This window comes from Phalaenopsis equestris, unplaced genomic scaffold (assembly GCF_001263595.1).
Source record: "Phalaenopsis equestris unplaced genomic scaffold, ASM126359v1 Scaffold000224, whole genome shotgun sequence".
Lineage (NCBI taxonomy): Eukaryota > Viridiplantae > Streptophyta > Magnoliopsida > Asparagales > Orchidaceae > Phalaenopsis > Phalaenopsis equestris.
Genome location: NW_018164666.1, coordinates 3,449,782 through 3,474,358, shown reverse-complemented (window position 1 = coordinate 3,474,358; position 24,577 = coordinate 3,449,782). Strand labels below are relative to the sequence as shown.

General features: G+C 32.6%; 1 protein-coding gene across 3 annotated transcripts; it reads left to right on the top strand.

Moving 5' to 3' along the window:
* The first annotated feature begins 6,263 nt into the window (after positions 1-6,263).
* LOC110023447 (ubiquitin receptor RAD23b-like) lies at positions 6,264-20,084 on the top strand. 3 transcript variants are annotated; one of them, XM_020722872.1, is made up of 13 exons: positions 6,264-6,462; positions 8,141-8,302; positions 9,684-9,725; positions 9,818-9,835; positions 9,866-9,975; positions 10,366-10,543; positions 10,636-10,791; positions 10,874-10,933; positions 11,997-12,044; positions 12,204-12,310; positions 13,590-13,668; positions 13,754-13,869; positions 18,118-18,396. In XM_020722872.1, exons 1-12 carry the CDS (start codon positions 6,397-6,399, stop codon positions 13,865-13,867), a joined length of 1,140 nt encoding a protein of 379 aa, XP_020578531.1. In that variant the 5' UTR covers positions 6,264-6,396; the 3' UTR covers positions 13,868-13,869; positions 18,118-18,396. The 3 variants fall into 3 exon arrangements, with proteins under 3 accessions (XP_020578531.1, XP_020578530.1, XP_020578528.1); XM_020722871.1 differs by lacking the exon at positions 18,118-18,396 and adding an exon at positions 19,891-20,084 and having other exon boundaries at positions 9,818-9,975; XM_020722869.1 differs by having other exon boundaries at positions 9,818-9,975.
* Positions 20,085-24,577: the final 4,493 nt, after the last annotated feature.

Here is a 24,577-nt window from a genome sequence, read left to right as displayed (position 1 = left end):
TGTGTGTACATGTTGGCATAAGGAGATATGAGGAGAGGCCAATTTAAACAAGAGGTAGGTAAGAGAGGGAAGTAAGAATTAAGGAGTATGGAAAGTTGCAAGCAAGTTGTTAAAGGAATAAACGCGTCTAGTTTCATTAAGAAAGTGTGATGTTAAAGCTAACTCCATTATTTTCCTTAATAATATGATATTACTTCTTCAATAAAGCTTAAGAAACGCTAATTACTTCTGATTTCAGTATTGCTTGTGAGATCAATTATTAGCACTGTCTTCATTTAATTATTGGTTGCGTGTGCGATTGTATAATTAAGGGTTAAGAAAGTTGTTAACGGTTGCCAAATGGACGATTGGGGCCTTATTTTGATGATGCTTTGAAGTTGCTTTAACTTCAAAATTTTATTACATCATAATTTTAATTTTGGTACATGCAACAAAATATATTATGAAATTAACACTCCCATCAAACTTTGAGCTAATTATGTTTTATTTCGAGTGTTTTTTTAGAAGTTGTTGCTAAAATGCCAATTTTGCTGCAATTTTGTAAATTCTTCTTTCATTTTATATAGTTTATACAACAAAATATGAAGGAATAGAAAGTGCTTTAGTATTTTTAATTTTAAATATCAGCAAATATTTGTGTGAATAAAATTTTCTGTGACTAATATAATTTTATAGGTTTGCTTTCATAATAAAAAAATTAAGGCTAAAAATTTATCTCGCAAATACATATTATAGTCTAAGGGTCTGTTTGGGGCAGCTGCAGTTGATAAGCTACTAAAATGAAATCTGTTGTTCAAAAAGCTGTGGTGGCTATTAAATTTTTTTTTTTTTTTGAAAAGTCGGATCGCAGCTAGAAAGTTGTCACCGCAGCTAGCTAGTAATAGTGTGAAAATATTGATTTCAGCTATTTAAAAACACAGTCTTTTGAATAAACTGTTGAATAATAATTTACTCAAACGATCCTGGGTGCATTTTCAAAATGCATCACACCACATAAACAGTCCCAAACTGGGGCCTAATTGTTCAATAAGAATGATAATTTGGTAAAAATGTTACTTTGAGTTACATTTTTTACTAAGTTTTGAAAAGAAAATATGGCTAAAATCCGTCTTAAGTTAAGAAAACTGCAACAAAATTTTACCATTAAGCTACAATTTTTCACAAATCATGTGTGGCTATTATATATAATTCAAAATTTTATCAAAAGGTGGTTAACCTGAAAGGAATGCTTATTCCTAATCACATTAATTACTTTATTCTCTTGAGAATATTTCATGCATTAGTTGCTTAACATAGCCATGCATTCAACGAATTTGGATGGAATTACAGCTTTAGAATTATCTCGTTATAGGGATGCATTAAGGAAACATACTGGAATATATCCCTAGTATAAATGAATAATATATGGATCATATTCCCTTATAAATTGCAACAAGTTGCTAAGTATCGATCTTTGCCACTATTGTTGTTGTCTCTGGAGAAATATTATCATCCATCAGACATACGTTCGAACAATGGTCTTTTTTTTTTTTTTTTTTTTTTTTTTTTTGGTCATCGGGACTTTTGTCCGCACCAACATTCAAAAGATGTAAAGTCAGCTCATTGTCACTTATCTCCATGGCTCAAGTAATATGTTGTGTTGGAGCCCGATCCCGCCTCCCGCCTTCCGATCCCGCTGCCGCAAAGACCGCGAAAAATCGCGTCTCCTCCAATGTTGTGAAAACTATGAACTGCTCCTGCTCCTATTTTAGCGAAGAATCGCTTCTCCCGCCTCCCGCTCGATCGAACCGTTCCCGCCTTCCTTGTTTCCGCGAAGCGAAGCATCCCTTAGCTCCCTCCTGTTCGTGATAAAAGGTATCGCATGACTCTCCTTCAGTAAGATAAGTCACAGTGTTCTTCTTCGGGTTTCCTCGGGATAGAGAAAGAAAGGTGCAAGAAGTAGTTCCTTGCGGTGAAGGAAAAAGAAAGAAAAAGAATATTGTTCTCCCTTGGCTTCTTCTTGGTGGCTTGTGGCTGAAGAGAAATTGGGTTTATTTCTCTTGCAAGTTTATCTTCTTCGGTGTATCTCAGTGTAGAGTTTTTTCAATGTATCTCGATGTAGAGAGAGAAGAACAGAGAGAGAAGAAGAGAGAGCAACGAAGTGAGAGTGAGAGATCACTCTTGTAAGTCGAGGTGATCGACTGGTGTAAATTTCTCAAGTAGTAAAATCATCTGCAACTCCGTGGACCTAGACAATTTGTCGAATCATGTAAATCTGAGTGTTCCGTTGTGTTCGTTCTGGTGTGAATTTTCTCGTTTTATTTTTCGCTTCAAAGATCATTCTTCTGTTTGATTTATATATATACCACATCAACTGGTATATATCTATAGATTTCGCAACAACATAACATCACAACAATTTTAAGTTAATTTTAATCATATTGTTTATCCGTTAAATTCAATTAAATTTAGAATTTTGGTCACAATATTTCAAATTTATGCTTAAAAATAATTGTTTATTCGTTAAATGTGATTAAATATAAAATTTTAAAAGTACCATTAACAATCAAACTTAAACATGATTAAAACTTTAATAAGTGTTAGCTGGATGATATATATTAATGCTGTTCATAATATGATCTTTAATCATGTTACTAAAATAATAATAAATTATATATAGCTCAAACTTATTGTACAGTAATTATAAAGAAATAATTGAAGGTAATCATCCACCTCAATGATTCCAACAAAGTGGGAAGGCCATGTTCTAAAAATGTTGAACAAAAGAAAAATCGTGCACCTCCCTTTGCATGCATGCATGCATAAATGAGATTTGTTTTGTATTGAATAGAAGCCACTTTTCAATAAGGAAAGTACCACTTCATGAACTCCAATATCTTGATTGATTGATAGGATCTTTGTTTTTGGTATGACTAACACTTGAATCCTACACTATGGGGTTCTTCACTTGTTTCCAACTTATGTGTTATGAGTTCGGGCATTCTTACATTGTAATTCTTAATGTCCAACATTGTGGAAGTTGGGAAGAGGATTAGATAATTTCCTTGTTGCTTTCTCAAAAGCCCAATCTTCTATTTTTTAAGGATTCTTAAAAGCGTAAGTTGTAGTTTATTATGACAAGCAGAGTATCATCTTAGCGCTCTATTTTCATTATATAATGGCAACACTTTGAACTTGAGAGACAGTTTTTTGTATATGAACTTCTTTTGCATTTTGAATTTGTCAATGTTTTGGGGAGCCAATATTCTGATGGGAGGGGAATACATGAAATGTGAATAAGGCATATTTTTTTCACTTAATAAAATATGTGCTATAAAAATTAGGATTTGAAAATGATTATTAAGAAAATGAATATTCAAACATATTTTTTAGGACCCAAAACCGTCACAATAAAGGGCCCGGAGCAAGCTCTTTATGAAGCAAACCAACGCAATCGAGTAGCGGAGGACTTCAGGTGACGATCAAGACCACCACTTGAAGCGAAGGATGATCATCAACTAAAATTTTTGTTGTCTTAAACAACACAATTCCTTAGGATTCTGATATTGTTCATCCAATACAACGTAAATCCTCACACTATCTTTCGGGCTTTCGCGTGATTGTACGTCATGCAGTATAAGTCCTAACTTTTTTTAGGATTTTGATGTTGTTCGTTCGGTACGACGTAAATCTTCTTATCTTCTCAAGTAATTTGCATGATCATATGTCGTGCAGATATAAGCCTTATATTTTAATAAATTACAAGATTCAAACATTATAATTTCCCTTTCAATGACATAAAGTCAAACCATAAGATAGTATGAAATGTCATAGAGATTTCCTCGGTATCTTTGGCATCGTCTACTTTTCATTTATTTGGATTCAACAAATAATTGTCCCACATTTAGCCTTCCCGTTTAACTTTCCTATAAGCAATCGTGAAAACATAAACGTTGAATTTTTGAAGATGAACACCCTTATTTTAATCGAGAGTTTCCTCAAGTGACTTCAGTTGCCTAAGTTATAATTAACTATGGGGGTCTATCCTTATATGAGAGTTAGTAATGCAGATAATCTAAACCCTATCTAATTCTTATATTATATAGGAGAATTGTCAATCATAAATTTTGCAAACCAGAATAGAGTTATAAATTTCTTAGTTTAATTAGTTAAGTCTACTAATAAGTGATGACCATCCAACTATGTTGGAACCTCCATATATGTCATACCATTAGTATTTGAGGTTCCATCCTTTGACCAGCAGTGGACATACACTAGTGGTGGAATTTTTTATTTAAATTTTCAAAACATTTCCATGTCTGCCCCTATTTCTGATGTATACATAAATTTCAATACACTACAATTATATTCACTGCTAAATCCCAATGAACATATTTATCAGATATCACGAGATGTTTCAAATAACACAACTGAGAGCAATGATATTAAACAAGAACTTTAAGAACATCAGTTGCGTAACCAACCACTACAATACACCTGTCTTGGGCGTCATTCCACCCCGACGTAGAAGAAGATAGATTTCCTTAAATATTTATTTAATATGTTCAATTAATTTAATATATTTCATTTTGTAAATGTTTCAATTTGAAATAAAATTTGCAAATTTCTAATTTTTTAAATTTATTTAGTTATTTTAAATTTTTTATTTAATTAAAATTGAATTACAATTTATTAATTAATGTAAAAATTAATTTTTAATGTTTTTAATATATAAAATAAATAATAATAATAATATTTATAATATTATTTAATATACTATATATTAATAGTAATATTACATATAAAAAAAATGGTGCATCGTCTCTAGATACGCGCGGGGCGCATAGAAGGTGCTTCCTCTTATAATCCGGCCCATATGACCTCAATAGTGTAGTGCAAGTTCACAAGTACAATTAGATCAAACATCTGCGTGACACACTACAAGAGAACTAAGACGTGTCTTATTCCTCAAAGATATAGTGCGTGTAAATAATAAATTTGAATCATGACCATTTTTGCAAATGCTACTTTGATTAGATCAATTATGCATTAATCTTGTCCAATCTTGCTAGGTCTTGTTTGAACAATGCTCCATTATTAATCGAATTTACTCAAACCTCAATAAATTTTTATTGTTTTTAACCATGACCAAAGCTTCTCTTATCAGAATTTGAAATTTTTTTTGCAAAAACTGTTACCTGGAAGAGGAAAAAAGATTACGTCCAGAAGAGCAGAACAGGAAAAAAAACCCTCATCGTGCGTATTGCATCAGTTGTTCGGACGTTGCTTGCATCCGGACTTTGGACGAAATATTTCTTATATAGAACAAAATGCTTAAGAGTAGAAAGGGGCCAACAATTTTTCCCTTGAAAGTTCACGTATATATTGAGAATCTTTTTTGCAAATTTAGTGAAATGTGATTTGGTTCAAAATGAAATTTTACTATTATGAGGGATATTAATTAATATTTCCTACTTAATTTAATGACCTTATTGCAGTCTAAATAAATACATTTTGAATTCTAGTGATTATATAAATCCTTAGACTTGATTTTATTTCTTTTAATGGGTGCCAATAATTGTGATGTGGTATTTCATTAAAGTTGATTCAAATTAGGGAAATTTACAGACCTGATAAACAATTCTAATGTATTTGCATATCTCACATCTATAATTTCTTAATTCATGTCTGTTTTCTTCTTCATCCTAGTACTAGTACCGGTTTTCTTCTTTTTCTTTCACTTTCAAGGTGGTGCCGCCCCTTTGGTCCCAAACTTAAAATTTTACATCTATTTTTTTCAAATTAATTTTGAGCCGGACATGAAAAAAGTATGTAAATCGAGCCGAATTGAATACGAACACACTGTTCACGAGTCAATTTTGAACATGCTGAACACTAGTCAAACTCGAGCTCGCTCAAGCTCAGCCCATTCACAGGCCTAAGAGCTGACCATCACTGTCATTGCTGACATACGCATTAGTTTGAAATAGACTATTTTCATTCCACACAACTCTTATGTATTTATATATCTAAGACCCAAAAATTAATATTTACATTTATAATATCTTAATGTCATAAATTTTATACATGACAAATTAAATTTCATTTAAAAAAAATATAATGATGAGAATATTTTTCATATAATATTAAAAAATAGAGTGATATGCATATAAATAAAATTGTTTAGGTGTTAGATGTAAATACATAAAAATTCTATGGTATGTAGGTAAATGGGAAGGCATACTGATAGATAATTTACAAATACATAAAAAAAAAACATCCAATCCGAAAGTTTTCCGACATACAGATCCGGTGTCAAACCGGTTCTCGCTTCCTTTCGGCATATGCTTTTCTTGTTCCGTTCTCCTTCGCTAGGGTTTCTGTTCCCAATCTCCTATCCCCCAGTTTTTGGCGGAGATGAAGCTTACGGTGAAAACGCTGAGGGGAAGTCACTTTGAGATCCAGGTTCATCCTAATGATACGGTACTCAGCTCTTTATCTCTTTCTACATGTTATTCGCAAACCATTTCTGATGGCAAAAATGCTTCCTTTAATGGTTTTGATTTGTTATGTTATGGAAAAGTTGAAGATAGACCTTTATTGTTTTTGGAAATTAATTTATCTTTTGTCAACTAGTTTTTGGAGTTATTGTTGTTCTTGTGTTCTTTTGGACACGTCCAGCTCTGTATTATGTCTTCTATGTATTCATAACTGCAGGAGACTGACATTTTTTATGGTGAAAAGTAATGAAGTTTGAATTTTGGCATGAGCAATATGGAATTAATTTGCAGGAGGCCTTTGTGAGATGTCGACTTGCCATGATGAAGTTTTCAGTGCTGCAAGGGATGCTTGGCAATAAGTTTTGTTTTGATATTTTTTTTTCTTGTTTGATGGAGATTGAATTTGTGACAGCAGAAATTATATTTCTAGCGCAATTTGCTTTCAGGGATGATTTTAATTGTATTAATTTCAAGTGTTGAATAGTTGTATTATCAAATTGTCTGTTAGTGGTTATTAATGTCGTGAGAGGAATGGAATATCCTCGTTTTTGGAAGGTTGTTCAACAAATTTGTTTGGTCTTTTGGAATTTGATGTCGGAAGCAAGGATCTATTATTATGATGCTTAATTTCTTAAGATGTTTTTTTAATTCTGCTTATGATATCATTTAAATATTTTGTTGAAATATTGTAACATTGGAAATTACATTACCTCATGTTGGTATCTCATTAAAGATCTGATTGGTTCTTTTTTATTTTTTTTATTTCTGCATTTGTACTAATGATTTAAATAAAGCAATGATCTTTGTAACGAATATGCATTCAAGCGACATTCAATTATATTGTTGGTTTCTTCATGAATAAATGCACACTCCATATACTCAAATGCATAAAGACCAATTTATTTAAGGCCCAATTTTCTAGGAGATAAGTTTTTGAAAACTAAGGCTATTGTTGGTATTTGTTGAATAATGCGTTGCTTTTAACAAGCCTTCCATTACCAAAATATTGGTTTTTTGTGAGAATGCACAATTTATCTCTCTTAGGATGCATGCTCTCTAACACTTTTTTTGGAGAATGCACATATAGAACAGTTCATCCATCTTGATGAGTATAGTAACATTTTATATCGCAAGGCTCCGCATAGCCTTACTATGTTCATCATTATTTAGTTTTTATGAAATGCTTACCTACACGCTCTTTAAGGAAAATTTACATACCTAGCACACAATTTTTTGTATTTCCATATATCTCACCTAAATTTTCATATTTACATGCATAAAACTTTGGTGTTTTAAATCTATACATGAAAATGTATTTCACTTTTTAGAAGTAGTAATATTGCTATGATGAGATATTAAAAATTTGAGTGTTATGTGTGTAAATATGAAAGTTTAGGTGTGAGATGTATAAATACATAAGAATTAAATGCTATGTATGTACATGCCCTAACTTTACTCAATTTATGGTTATCCAAAAGCTTCAATGATGTAGGTCGAATGTGGACATTGCTTTTGGGCATATTGCAATGTTATAACTTTAACATTCGTTGGAATCGCTTTATGAACATTTCTTTCTTTGATTTTTGTTGTGTTGAATGTTCCCTACAATGGGCTTCTTTTGTATTGATACTCTTCTAATGCTTATTTCATTTTTTTAATAGGTCATGGCCGTCAAAAAGAATATTGAAGAAGTTCAAGGAAAGGATAACTATCCATGGGGACAACAATTATTGATTCACAATGGAAAAGTATTGAAAGATGAAACCACTCTTGAAGAGAACAAAGTTAGTGAAGATGGTTTTCTTGTTGTCATGCTTAGCAAGGTAATTTTTCATATTTATATATCATCTTAGCAGTCATCATATTTAAGTTTAATTATGTTTTTTTTTCTTTTTGCTATAATTAAAGTTTGAGAATTATATGTTTATTATGCTTTTTTTCCTAGAAGTTAAACTTGTTCTTGTATTTTTGGACTAATAGGGTCTTTGTATTGATTTTAGCAAAATATTTTATATCACTTTGTGACTTATAACTCTCAGTCTGTCGAGCATTCAATTTGCGCTTTTCTATTCCAACAAAGAAAGAGTATTATTGTTAGCCAATTATTTTTTCGTACATTGTATTTATTTTCATACCCCCTCCCCCTTTTTTTTGGTGCAAATGTCAATATTAGCAGTTGCTTTCAAAATTTACATGATGGCATGGAGGGAATTTTCTTTGATAGCATTTTTTAGAAATCATATGTTATCTTTACTTATCCATTTATTTCAAAACAAAACATTGTATGGTTTCCTATTGTTGCATTTTATAGTGCTTTAGTGCAATATGCCATTATAATGCATCCAGGGCCTTTTCAATTAGTGCAATAAGTTCGGATTGAACCTTGCTAATCAAGAACAATAATGTTCGTCCTTTGCAGAATAAATTTTGGGATATGAAAACCAAAGAAATATCTTAATATGTTTATGATTGTATTGATGGTTAGTAGTAGAAATTCTCAGTTTTCTCAATTTGACCGCCTAGCTATTTTGTTTAGTGATAATACATGTATATCTAGGATTGACAAATCAAACTCTTAGTAGGTTCGTTCAGATTTTGATTGGTGTGACGATTCACCATACCCAGGAGTCAACTCTTTATTTTCTGCTGGCAAATCACTAGATTTGCCTTTCATCTATTCATGAAATTAGAATTTTTCAATTGATAAATTTTTCATGCTCATAAAACTTGTTATTCCTTAAAATGCTTGAATTGAAGCTATTTTAGTCATATTTAGTATATTGTAATTTAATGCCTAACAAAGTTGCCTTTTTTCTTGTTAGTTTTTATATGTTGCATCCCAAGTAAATTTTGCAGCTATCCAGCTTTCGTGAAATTTTTGAATCACTGAGCTAATGTCTTTTATCATAATTTTTTTTTTTCTTTCATTTTTTTTTGGGAAGAATGATATTATATCAACTTCCGGTAATTTTGGGCATGGTAAACCAATCTTTTAGTTACTTGATTGCATCTTCTCCTCAAACCATTGTATGAAGCTGGGCTTTTCGTCATATTTTTATTTCTAAATTATTGTATGTTTCATTACACATCAATGTGAAAACAAGCATTTTCATCCGTCTAAACTCATTTTTTTAAAATTATCTTATTGTATGTGTGATGTACTCTTTAATTACATTTTTTTCCCCCATTGTGCTTGTTTTTCAGAGCAAAACTGGTAGCACAACAGGAGGATCGTCTACTGTTCAGGTACCGCAATTTACTAATTTTTAGGTCGTCGTCTGTGACAGCTGAATATTACTTCTAATGTGATTAGGTTGCTAACTTTTATGCATTAATAGCCTTCAACAACTGCTCCGCCGCCTCAACAACCTCAAGTCTCTGCTCCACCGCCTCAACAGCCTCAAGTTCCTGCTCCAACTGCTCAACAGCTTTTAGCAGCCACACAAAGTTCTGCCCCTGCTCCACCCCCTCCTGAGACGACTCGCTCACTGGTTATGTGAGTTGCTATCCATTCTTTTATTTTTGGGGCATTTACATACATACCATCCAATTCCTATGTATTTGCATATCTAACATCAAAATTTTGCTTATACCATCCAAATATTTCATATCTAATAAAAAAAGACCACTATTTTAACTTTTAAATAGTGAAATACACCTTTTTATTCATAGGTAAGGTAGTATGCATGTAAAAATTGAAGTTTAGGTGTTAGATATGTAAATAAGTGGGAATTGTATTTGTGTATGTAAATCCTTCTTTATTTTTTTGGTTTTTTAAAACTCTTTTACGTCCTAACGAGCTTTCCAATTATTCATTCATGTTCTATTATATTGACATTTTATGTTTGAATATTTGGCTGTTATAAGCTTGTGTTCTTAATTTCAGGCCAACAGCTGATGCTTATGATCAAGCAGCTTCAAATTTGGTTGCAGGGAGTGATATTGAATCTACTGTCCAGCAGTTGCTAGAAATGGGTGGTGGAAACTGGGACAGGGATACAGTTTTACGTGCACTTCGTGCAGCTTACAACAACCCAGAGCGTGCTGTTGATTATTTATACTCTGTATGTAATTTTTATTGTACATGCAGTGTGGAAATATGGCTGTATTGCTTTATGAATTTTCATGTCGGTTATCTTTTTATTTTTATTTTCAGGGCATTCCTCCTTCAGCAGAAGTTGCTGTTCCAGTAGCTCATTTCCCTTCGAGTCAAGCTGCCGCCCAGGATACGAATTTGGGAGAACCAGCTACAACAGAGACAGTGCTTTCATCCGGGTCACCAAATTCTGCTCCTTTAGACATGTTTCCACAGGTAAATTTCAGTTTTTTATTTAACAAATTTCTTATATTGCAAATCTCATAGGTGTAACTATAATAGTTTTTGGTTTCAACAGGGCAATCCAGGTTTAGGCGAAGGTGCTGGGTCTCTTGACTTCTTGAGGAACAACCAACAGGTATTCTAATCCTGTAATTAGTTTTTATTTTGTTTCTTTCAATTATTTCCCTGTGTATAGCCTGACCATATGTATTTTTACATGTCATTCATCCTATCATACTTTCCTATTAATCTTTACGTGCCACCTATTGTTTTCTTTGAAAGAAATTGTTTCTGTGCATCATAAGGCTCCTTTATATATTAGGATAGATAGTAATTTTTCCTTTTCAGCCAATCTTCAAAATTAACTATGTATTGTTTGGAATAAAAATTTAAATCTGCGGTTGAGTCAAAGGTTAATAAGGTCAAAGCCACTTTTTATTGCTGAGCGGTTGAAGATTTATGCAAAGATGCACAATGCATCTTACATTAGATTGATGAGATGATGAGGTTTATCAGAATAATGCGGGTATTATATATTTATCTATTGATGACCTTGATTTTGTGTTTTCTGGTTATACTGGCTTTTTCACGATGAAACTCATGAACTAGACACAAGGAAATAATTGACCTTATACTGCAATCTTTTCCATTTGGGTGTATTTTAGTAAAAAAAAAAATATTATTAAGTTAATGGATTGTTGCTGGGTGTCATCTCTTTCTCAACATTTTTTCTTTTGATGTCTGTTTGCTCTGTGTTTATTTTTTTTAGCTAGCATTAGATTTCATCTCTTTTGTGTCTGCCAAATGTTGTGAACTGTGATTTTAGAATGCGAACTCTTTCTATTATAATCTAGTTTGCTAGCATATGAAATGACTTTTTGCTTGTATGTGTTTTTGTTTTTATTTTAGGGAAATTTATGTATGTAACACAATTCTTATGCATTCTCATATCTCACACAACTTTCATATTTGCTGCATAGCATATTGGTGCTTTAACTCTATGCATGAAATGGTGTATTTCACTACTAAAATGGTAATAGTACTATCTTTGATATGCTATTAAAATTTTGGGTGTTATGTGTGTAAATATGAAAGTTTAGGTGTGAGACATGTAAATACCTAAGGATTGTGTGCTATGTATGTAAATGCCTCATTATTTTATTTAGTTGAGATTTATAAATGTTATGCATTTGTTGCAGTTCCAGGCTTTGCGGGCAATGGTACAAGCAAACCCGCAAATTTTACAGGTTTGATAACACTGCATCTCTGAAAGAATAACCCACCCTGCAATTACATCCCCTTATTTGCACGCCGGTGCTTTACCATTCTTTTTCTTCACCACTTGACCCTCCTTGAAGTCTTTTTTTGAAGTTTTTCTCTGCTCCTAAATTCCTTCTAATTTGTAGCCAATGCTTCAAGAACTAAGTAAGCAGAACCCGCAACTTCTAAGACTTATCCAGGAGCATCATGCTGAGTTTCTGCAGTTAATTAATGAACCTGTGGATCTTGAAGGGTAAGGGTAATGTTTAACGCCAGTTTGTTCTTTGTTTGTTTAATGAATTATTTTGAAAGGTGAATTTAGCTCAAGTATATGATAGGAATCTTGATATCATCATTGAATTAATGATGCTAAAATTGTATTTTCTAATATATTCAAGAGACATTTCCACAAACTCCTTTATTTGATTACTTCTAATGATGTGAATAAGCGAAAAGGTTTTTCTTGTTATTTTCATTAACACAGTCAAACGTAGGCCTCGTTTGTTTAAACTTTTAATCTGTTTTTCATTTTAAAAAAAGTGTCATTTATTTTAGGGCCGGTTGGGAACACTTCTGTTTTTATTTCTTTTTTATATTATTTTGTTTATGTTTTGATTTGAAGAAAAACATATTTGTTGTATTTAATTAAGATATGATTGTTTTTAAGAACATTCATAGCACCTAAAAATTATTTTGAGTGTTTTCAAAAATATGTTAATTTTTTTTAGAAACAAAAAAATAGAAACATGTAAAAAAACATGCTAAAGAATCATGTTTTTGGAAACAAAAATAAATAAATAAATAAATAAATAAAATAAAATTGATCCCAAACAAGCCCTAACTTGATTGGTTATTATGCTTTCTTAAAAGCACCTTGTAAAAAACTTCATTTTCATACTAATTTGGAATGTTATTTTAGTGTAACCATAAAAAGCTGCTTTACTTGAAAGAGACTTTTAATGGGTTTTTATAAAGAAAAAGCTTAACCAACTAAAACTTATTTTAGTTGTTTGGACTTTTAATTCTCCCATGACTCCAAAGCGGACGTGAGAGTTTGAATTCATTGGAGTTTAACTATTGGGGTTAGTTTTAACTGTTTAATATTAAAATGCAGAAGCTTAAGGAATTTCTCAACTACTCTTCAATTGAGCAAAGTAAGAAAATAGTCCTTTGACTCTTTGTAAGGGTTTATTTTAGTCTCAAATTTTATAAAATTGTCAATTTGACATCCAGAGTTTTTTAAAATGGGCTGAAATAGTGTTCATGGATGACTATTTCATTTCCGTTCATTTCCAATTCAAAGAGTCCGAGGATTAATTTGACACTTTTATAGATTCGATGACTAAAATTTTCACTTGTAAACAGTTACAGGACTACTTTGTCACTTTGCTCCTCTGCAATTATAGAAATTTACACATCTTTTCACTTAGCTGTTCCTCTTGAAACCCTTATTTATGGAGAATTGCTTTTTTGATAGTTCTTTACGAGTTAGGTTTGTTTTTTTTTCCTTGTTTTGTGTGCATGTGTTCCAGAGATCTCTTTGGTCAAGAAGAGGAGGAGATGCCACATGCTATTAGCGTTACAGCTGAAGAGCAGAATGCTATTGCTCGGGTGCATATCTTATATCTTCATGTATAATTAGGCTTGTTCTAGCACCTATTATGTTAATTTTGTGACATGCTGGATCTTTTCATAGCTCGAGGCGATGGGGTTTGATCGGGCACGTGTGATAGAAGCATTTTTAGCTTGTGACAGGAATGAGGAGCTGGCTGCTAATTACCTATTAGAGCATGCAGGCGATGAAGATTGAAGGTATGTCTTTTATTCTTCCTGGACCTTATGTCAATGAAATTGCATTTTTTATTTTGCAAATTGGTTTGTAAGTGCAAGCCCGTAGAGGTTTTGTTGATCTGAATGCCCAGAAACTGAGAAACATCACCAATGTGTCTCTTATGAAACTGTTACTCAAGTATTTTGAGGAGCTTAGCATTATTCGATGGATAATATCTAGTTATGAGGATATCTTCAACTTATTTGTGAACAAAAATGTGAATATTCATTGAGATGGTGGTTGGCGGAGCTTTAGCAAAACCAAGATGATGGAGATGAGTAGAGAGAGCAGCATACCACTTTTGGGGAGCTTGTTTGAGACTATACATTTTTTTCTGAATGAGATGCACATAATTAGGAATTGGGATCTACAAAACCATTTGGTTGGGACATGTAAACCTTTTCAATGAGTTTTTCATGAAGAAAGACATTAGAGACACCAGGTTGTATAATTCGCCAGGAACTAAGAAATCTGCGAATTGTTGGCATCTTAACAGTAGTGGCTGAAAGTGTTCTGTAGTCAACGTCATATTCTTGCTTATGGCCTTGAGCAATAAGATGTGCTTTGTGTTGAGCAACAGTGCCATCGGAGTTGGATTTAGTTTTGTAAACCTATATGCTTCAAGTAGGTTTTGATTAGGAGCTAGTGGAACAAGAATCCAAGTTCCATGAGTTTGAAGAGCTTGAAATTTTTGTGACATTGTCTTATGCACTATTCATCTTTAATTGTTTGTGAATAATAGGAAAGATCCATCATCTGATTAATGGTGTGCTCTAAATCAAAGAATTGTTTTGGTTTCAAGTTCCTTGTTTCAAGTTGAGTAATCATGGAACGAGTTGAATTATATGTCGGTGGTTGAAGAGGTGAAGTGGGTAAACAGCCATACCTGTTCAACCGGGCCCCCAAACTGACTCTCCATTAAGTTTTTTTTTTGTCATTTTATCAGAGCCACCTGGCAATAGCAACCTCTGATGGATTCTTCCTCCTCAAACTCTCATTATATCATTCAACAATCTGTTGATTCTCTCCACAAGATAATGGAAACCAACATTCCTGCACCTCTCAAATTCTGTATGACATACAACAGAATGTAACAAATACCCCACATATGAAAATTACCCCATATGGAGGTACAAATTTGCAGACTCTTCTCTGCAAACGAATTTGAGTCATAGGCTCATTTCAAGCACATTACAGACTCAAAAACTATGATAAACCCTCACCATTATCGTCAACTCATAGGCTCACTTCAATACCTCATTGTCACTAGACCCAACATCATCTTTACTGTTAACTTAGGAGTCAATATATGCACAATCCCACCATCATTCATTATCAGCTCCTCAAACGACTTCTAAGGCATCTCAAAGGGACTCCCTAACATGGTTTTCCCATAACATCTAGATCTCAACAATTTCAAGCCTATGGAGATGCAGATTGGACCGGCGACAACACTTACCAAAAATCAACAACCGACTTCTGCATTCTTCTTGGCCCAAATTTAATTTCCTGGTCAGCTAAGAAGCAACCAACTATAGCCAAATCATCCACAAAGGCGTCGTGCAATTGCTTCCACCACTACAAAAATTGTCTAGCTGAGAAGGTTTCATACGAGACACGATGTTAATTTGGTACCACCACGTCGTGCAATTCCTACCACCACGTCGTGCAGTTACTTCAGGATCTCACTAGAAAAATCACTCCCACAACCATGATCTACAGTGACAGTACATCAGCTATCGCTTTAGCTTACAATCCATTGTTTTATGCTCGCACAATGTATATAGAAATTGATTATCATTTCATAAGAGATCACCTTAAACTCAACAACATCACTCTCCAACTACCATTACAACAAATCAAATTGTCGATGTTCTCACAAACTCCCTACCAAAGACTTGCTTGCAATCATCTCTTAATCACCAAACTGGCGCTCCATTCCTTTGATCCTCCGTTTGAAGGGGGGTAAGCAACCATACCTGCGGCTCTACTATTCCTTCATTCTTCGAGGCTCTGCGTGTCCAGCTCCTCAGCGCCGCTGGATGAGGACCTCTCGAGCTACGGCTTACCATGTCTTGTCCCCGGTATTAATGTTTAAATTAGCGCATATTATATTTACCTTTATGCCCTTTATGCTATATTACAAGTATGCCATCTAAAGGGTCTATTTAAGTAACAGATAATTTAATGTAAATCTTATTTGAGTTTGTTAAAGAAAGAAAAGCTCTGTGGCCTTCCTGTACTTCTCCTCTTTCCATTAAGTTCTTGTCAGTAACTGCACTTGTTGTGGAGAGTGATAACTTGGAGGAGAATTTGGAGCAGGAGGAGAGACTACGGATGGAAGATTATTGGGAAAGGATGGAAGATGAGAAGTCGATCGAGTTTTGCAGCTGAGAGTTGCCTGTTGTTAAAAGAACTTGCGTAATTGATGGTGATAAGAAGTAGAAACATTAGGGTATTTGATTTGGAAAAAGATATTTATTAAAGAGGTGATGAAAGATAAATAGCTTGTCAATTGGGGGATGGTAACATTTAGCGGCATTTACATACATACCACCCAATTCTTATGTATTTACATGTCTAACACTTAAAGGTCAATTTTTACATTTATATTTTATAAGCACATCAAAAATACCGCCATTTGAACTTTTAAAAAGTGAAGATCATGCATAGTTATGGTGTATGTATGTAATTCTTCCTGACATTTATAATTGTTGTAATGAGAGGCATATCCAAGAAGGACATGTTGCGTATATTTTGGTGATGACTTATTTTTTAAGTGCTAGCAAATAGAAAAAGAGGATGCTCTGGACTTTGATTATAGAGATGTTGATAAGGATAGAGATTGCGTTTGTTGAAGAAGTTATTTGATTTATAAGGCAAATAATGGAGAAAAGAATGAGGGAGACTAGCTTTTAAGTAAAAGTGTGAGTAGTTTTAATGACTAGACTATTCTTGCATTCAGCTACTAGTTTTCTTCAGTTGTATTAGAGAATGTTTTGGTGAAGTGTGTTGATATATGCACCTCCAACATTGGGTCTTCAGAGTTTTAATTTGTAAATTGAGCTATCATTCAATCATTTTTTTTATTGAAATAAATTTTGAGGTTAACTCGGAGATTTATTTTCATTGGAAAAACCAAAACAAAAGCGAGAATTCATCGTCAGACAGTACATAATATTTATGACCTTATTTTGAAATTATGGGCGATGATCCCCATAATCTTAGTTTATAATAGCTAAAGGAAATGAAGCCTAAGATAGAGATAAGGAAAATGGTAATTTGTGAGCTTTTTCTGAAGTACATAGAAAATTAGAAATTGGTGGGGTAGGAATATGTAAATTAGAATTTTGCTAATAGCACTACAAAGATGGGTATGACACAGCTTGCTATGCCATTTTGAGATATCAAAAAGCTATGAGATAGGGGTGTCAAAAATTGACCTAATACGCCAACTTAACCCCAACTGGACTCAAATAAACCGGGTTAAGGTTGACACATAAATTTTTGGTCGCGTTTGTCTTAAAAAACTTAACCTGTTTAGTTTTTCAAGTTATATTTGCGTTGACCTACCAACCCAAAAATGACCTGAACTTAATTGACTTGAAATTAACCCGTTAACCTGTACCTGGTCAAGTTGTTTCGGGTTTGGTCAAGTGGAATGGTTGTAGGACGATCATAAGCTTGAAATAGGATAGTGTGCCCAGTACTACTCAAACCCAGTAGCATGACTCGACTAATATTCCAATTTTGAATTTGATAGTAATTTGCATCAAAATAAACAGAACAGTGACTATCATAACTTGAGTAATTGAAATAAGGTTAAGAGTGAGATGCAAAAAAATGATGAATTTTGGAGAGTTAGAGCTTTACCGGATGGAGGGGTAAAGTATTGGTACTAATATAACCAATTTACATACATTCCACCTACTTCTTGTGTATTTACATATATAACACCCAAACTTTCATATAACATCAAAAGTTTCACTATTTAACTTTTAAACAAGTGAAATACAACTTTTCAGGCATCGGTTTATATGAAAAAATTGAAGTTTAGGTGTTAGATATGTAAATACATGGGAATTAAGTAGTGTGTATGTAGATGTTCATCTTTTTTTTTTTTTTTTTTTTTTTTTTTTTTTTTTTTTTAAGTTTGTTAAAAAATATTTCTTGCATTGTTATCTCATACCGGGATGTAATGGTTTAATATATATATTTATTTTTTTCAGGGGAAATTAATTTTCAAAACGTTGAACTTTCAATCTCTTCTCCTGAACTTCAGAGCTTCAGGGTTTACAACTCGAGTCTATTTTTATTTTTTCCGATCGAAGAACTGACATATAGTAGTCACAAGTTATTTATTTAATTTTTTTAAGAAATATTTTAAAACTTGGATCGAAGGTTTATTTTTTCTGAAATATTGGAAGTTCCTCGAATTTAGAATGATTAAACTTGTAATGTTATAATGGAATTCAGCTGACTTGGATTGTAAGTGTATTTTTTGTTCACTTTTTGACCTTTTTTTTCATCGGCCTCTGTTGTTCTTCTTCACTTTGCATATTTGAGAGCAGTAGATGCTTTGCAATATTTACAATTGTTTGGTTTAGTTTGCAATTTTATTATGAATGATTGTCTATAATTACGATCCCAAACATAAACTCTAAAGAAGAAATATACCATATTGTTCACTTTATTAGTAAAACAAAGAGTGCGTTTGGGACAAAGGTGTGGTGGCACATCACACATTGGGTGAACGTGCGCATCCAAATGGCGGATCTCCATCTCTTCACTTTCCGTTCACCACAACGGACTTCGAACGCTTTGCCAAGTGAGGCTTATGTGTGGTGGTTGTCAGAAAGTTCCGGTATATTTTTTCTTAGAAAAATAAATTTATAATAGTCATCTTAGTTTTTTTAGCAGTATTCAGCTGCAGCAGATCCAAGCATACCCTAGTATAGTATAAGCTAGTTTTTTAGCTATGCCTCGATATACTATATAAATTCATGGGGATATTGATTCAAGGAAACTATTTATAAATGCATTATAATTATCAATAAACATATTGAATGACCATAATTATATGAGACTGACCCTATTGAATATTCTTTAAACGTTATTCAGCTTCAGGATCAAAGACTGTTCCTCTTATAATCTACCACTGAATGCCATCCTCCTTCATGCACTCAACTTAATCTTCATCCTGTTAATAATTCTGTAAAATTTAAATTCTATAACTTTCTTCTCTGTCCTCTCATCTAAGTATCTGTTACAACATTCATAATTCTATTAAATTTGATGATGATATAACGTCGTCATAAGGCATGGATAAAGGCAAATGAACAGTCAATGAATGAGGAGCTGCAAGATAAAAAAAACAATACTATCAAAATCACTCTCCCCGCCGCTATGCAATTCCCCGTCGTCGTCCAAAGATAACAACGCCGAGTTTCATTTGTTTCGCATCGGGTTATATCAAATCCATCTAATTGTTTTTCCTATGCATTCCCTTTGTTGAATTCACAAGATCGTCAAACACCTTGATTACAATCTTTGTGATTGTTGTCTTCGATCATTAAGATTTTACTTATTGCATTCAAGATTTGTCTCAAGCTAAGTTTTTTTTTTTTTTTTTCTTAATCATTTTTTTCTTTTCAATATTATGCCACAAGTATTCATAAGCTGTTACATCTCGATCTTGATTGCAATGCTAGTCTGATTGGATATTGTAATGATACGATATTATCATATGATTAGTTTTTGTATTAGGTTAATAAGAGAAGTTAATTATTAGTGTTAATGAGATTCTTATACTTCTGCAAATAAATTTCGTTTGGAGACATTAGATAATGGGAAAAAGAATGTGGTGAGTTTTTTCATTTAACTGTGCTTCTTCTTCTACTCATCTTCCTTTTAGAGTTGTCAGCATTCTTGAATTATCATGTATTGTTTTGTTCTCAATCTATGCTTTTGTTGTCTTTCTACCTCACCTCCTTTATTTCTAGAGTTGTCGAATAACTGATTATCAAGATTCAAGAAAAGGATAGCATTGAGTGAATGAAGATTTCTAATCCGCTAAAGCCAAAAGAGGAGCTGGCAAGATCTCTTACCCATTATTGTAATGCGTGGTTGGATTGATTGTTTTAGATGAAAGAGCATGAAACTATTTACTCAAAATTTAAGGGGGTGAACGACTTCTATAATCTGTCATCATTGGACAATTTCATATTAAAATTCTTATATTATAAGTTTCCTCAAATTTGGACTTGGCGAAATTTATAATCTGTTCAAAGGTGCTAGTAGAAAGCTCATTTGTGAATAGTTTGTGTTCGACTCACTATAGAGTGTTGTATACACAAAAATTATCAGCACAAATCTTAAGGCAATCGAACGAGCCTGATGGTGCTCAGAAAACCAAGACATCCTACCATCCAGCATGTGATTGTGTGATCAGGATCTACCGATGCACTATTGCAGAGAGTCAATCGGAGGACCACACCTATAGTCCCAACCGATTAAGACGCATGCAAGAGTATTTGATTGCAAGCTAGTCGATCGATCCTCTTTTACTACAGCGGGCGATATCGTCATTTGACCGGCGCCTCAACCGATCGATATTTACTTTGAAAGGCGTGGTTGCCACTCACAGCTGGTATCCTTAGCTTAGCAAATTCAAGCAAGCCGACCGACTAATTACCACTATATTAAAATTTAAATTGTAATACATATTTGGTATAAAATATATATGATTAATTAGAACATCAATTGTATTAATAACGGTGAATTCTTGACGTAAAGGGACCTCTCCCCTTTCTCTCTACAGCGAATTCTTGACATATTCTCTACTCCATTTTTCTTTCTCCGTCCGGTTCTAACTCTCGAGACTTGTTTACAAAAGACAATTTACGATTCAAAAGTGTGTGATCTTTTCATTTGCTAATCAAATTAAACTAAAACAATTTATTTAAGCCTGATATGTAAACAAGCATATCATGACCATATTTTTTTTAACTTGATTTATTAAAAAAAGCATAACATAAACAAAATATTTGAACTTGAATTGTAAATGAGTCAAACAACTTCATTTGATCATGTCTCACTTATTTTTGGTTTAAAATTAATAATTAAATAATATATATTATCTATTCATTTATTTATTTATTTTAGTATATTGTGTTTTTAATATATAATGAGTTTTTGCTTTGATTTCATTTGGAAAGGATTGATTATTAGTTGGAAAAATATGAAGCTAAAAAATCTCTATTGCCTTTTGGAAAGTTTAGGGTTCTACCATCTGTAATATTGTCTAGCTTTGTTCCTTAAATGCTTGAACTTGTAACCATTGGTCATATCATATGGGTTATTGCTAAAGGCGGCCATATTAAAAAAAAGAATAATTACAAATATACCACCCAAAATATTGATATTTACAAATTAATCACTCCGGTGATTTTTTTGAACTACCAAGCCGATGTTTTTACGAGTGACAAGATCAAACTATTGAGAGTGTGATGAAAATGAAAAATATGCGTTGGGTTTTACCGTAAATTTTGATAATTGAGTGTGATTTAAAAAAAAAATGGATAAAAGAGGACGATTGATTTGTAAACAGCAAGTTTTGGGTGGTCTTTATGTAATTGTTCCAATTAATAGTTTTTTTAAAATAAACAAAATTATAATCCCTCTTTTTGAGTTGTGATCAAATGAGTCGAAAACAAACAAACATCCAACTCTCTAAAATTCAGCCCGTTCACCCTCGAAAATTTCCCAACACAGGAAATTCAATTTCGTTTCAATTTTTAATTTTTAGTATTTTAAATAAAAATTAATCAAAGATAGAATGAATTTAGCTCTCAATCACTTGAAAGAAATTGCATCAATTGTTTATATTTCGAGCTCAAAAAGTATGTTGGTGTTCGGTTTGTTTGATTAGCGAGCCGAACACAAGCTGTTCAAGAACAAAGGGTTGTTTTGACAACTCTAATCGCTTAGTCATAAGATGTTAAGGGTTGGGGCAAGATTTAAAAATTATTGTTTATATTAAAACATCATTTGAATCTAATTTAATAATTTTATTTTATTTTCTTAATTAATACTTTTAATTGATTATAAATCTTTGTAGTCTTGTACAGAATTAATTTTATTAAAAATACTACTCATCAATATATATATATGTATATGTATGTATGTATATATATATATAATATATATATATATATATATATATATATATCTATAGGATACACTAATAGATATACTTGATGAGTAGTATTTAGAGCCAAAACGCGCCGAACACAAACAAAGAAATCTTTGTTCGTCTTCGGCTTGTTAACTTAGAGAACGAGCCGAACACGAGCTGTTCGCGAACAACGAGTCATTTTGACAGCCGTATTGTCATAAAAGTAAATATGAAAATTTAGAGGTTAGATATGTAAGTAAATATAAAGGATTGTGGTACATGTATGTAAATCTCCCTATAATTTTTTGACAATTGAAGATGAGCAATATGATCCCAGAAAAATAATAGAAAAAAACAAATAAGTGCGTAAGATAAAACCATTAACACTAATTTTGATTAACACACTTTGTTTTTTTGTTTAGGGTTATATGTATTAATTATACCCGGCCATTTCCATGCCGCTTATATTAATTTGACGATGAAATAAGAATACATATGGACGCTGTGAAACATTCGGTTGTAATTAGTCAAAATTATTAAATAAAAAAAAATAAGTAGAAGCAATTTGGAAGTAATTAGTAATCTATTAATTAAGTTTCTTAAAAGCTTATGTCATGTTCATTAAGCTGAATGATGGCAGCCTGAGGGACCCAAAAGATGTTGACTTTTTGTCACATCGATACATTAAGAAAGAGTTGACTTGAGAGGACTCAAAAACATTGGGTCAAAATCAAACAATATAACAACATGCGTTAGATGCTATATATTAATTAATTGAGAGAGAGCAATTTTGCTGAGGGACGCTTGTATTATTCTTTTATGACAATAAACAAGAAAATATGCCTTGTATTATTCTATTTTATTTTGCACTTAATTGTTTTATCTCCTCTAAACTTCCTAATTATCCATTTACAAAATTCTTATGCAAGAAGTTGTTTTAGGCTAGTAATAAGACTTGCAATTGTTTGTGTGATGAACCATATGCTTGAGATTTATCTTGTTCCCATGGCATAGAGGCTCTAGCTTGTAGATGTGTAGACCTTATGTTTCTCAATACTATGTTATTGCTAGTTATAAGAGCAAATGTATGTTGATGTTTGGTACAATTTTCAAATAATCTACTAGCCTACTTTGGCCCCAACTTTGACATTATTTAATTAACACCACCGAGCTTTAGGTGTAGAGCTTAGCTTGTGAACCTCAAACACTATATTTATGTACAACTTGGATGAAACTAGATTAAAAAAAACATTAGATTAATCCTAAAGTAGATGAGGTGAACATCAAAAGTTAACCATCTCTTCTAAACCAAATAACTTTAGATAAATTAGTTCTTTATGAAGTATATATATTTTTTATATTGTTTTCATATTTGCTTAACTAAAATTTCGTAGTTTTAAGTAGCATGAGAAAAGAATAACATATTTGAACATGTTGCATGCCTTATGGGGTACTTATGCTCTTGACGCCAACAACCTTATATCATTACACATTATAAATAGCAACAATTTGTGCATACTCTACTCAGTTAATCATGATGTTATGGATAGAGGAAGCAATTGAGGATGTTGAATAACTGAATTGCTTATGAGATACTCTTATATACTCTGGGTCACTACACTCTGGAAAGTAAGGTTATACCACATAAGCACTATTGTAGATGTCGATGAACATATGTTTTGGATGCTAGCAAAAAAGATATATTTTCTTATATACTTATTTTTATCAAATATCAATTATTATTGTATTCTTATTGTTTTGTATTTCTCAAATTCATAATAATATAATAATATTGTACACAAAAAATATTTTAGCATGGATCTCAAGGCAGAACGGACGGCTCAGAAGGATGACGCGATTGATTGACATTGTTGTTAGCGATCGACGAATTAATGTTAGTAAGAGAGACATTTGAGTCGATCGGTGGATTGTTGAGCTTCAAATCAAATATTGATGGTTAAGGACAAGTGAACGGCCAACGAACTTCTGGTCGAGTGACATATATCCTCTAGTCTTATTTTATTCAAATATCTTTGTAAATACTAAAAGGCTCCCATAAAAGCTAATATAAAGGGACTAACCTGTAATTTTTGTAAGACTGAGACTTATTCCTATAAATAGAGGGCCCATACCATGAATAAATGTTATGCATTCTTGTGATTCCCTACTACACACTCTCTCTTAACTCTCCATGTACAATGTTTTATACCTTGTGTGTTTTTCTCGGACACTTTTGGATTCAACATCCTTTAAGACGCGGTTAGCGTGGAAAAATGTCATCAACAAGAAGAGGAGTCCAACAACAATAAAAGGGAGAATCCAATCAGAGAAATATGGTAGAAGTAGCATGTACTAGGGAGATCATGGAGGAATTTGTTCTGCAAGGCCTGCAAGATTTAAGAACACTGATTACCAACCAAATGTCGGGACAAGGTGCTCAAGCCTTGGCGGCCTTTGGAGCAAGCCCGATTCTAGGAAGAGAATCGCCCCGACAAGGAGCACATAACACCCCC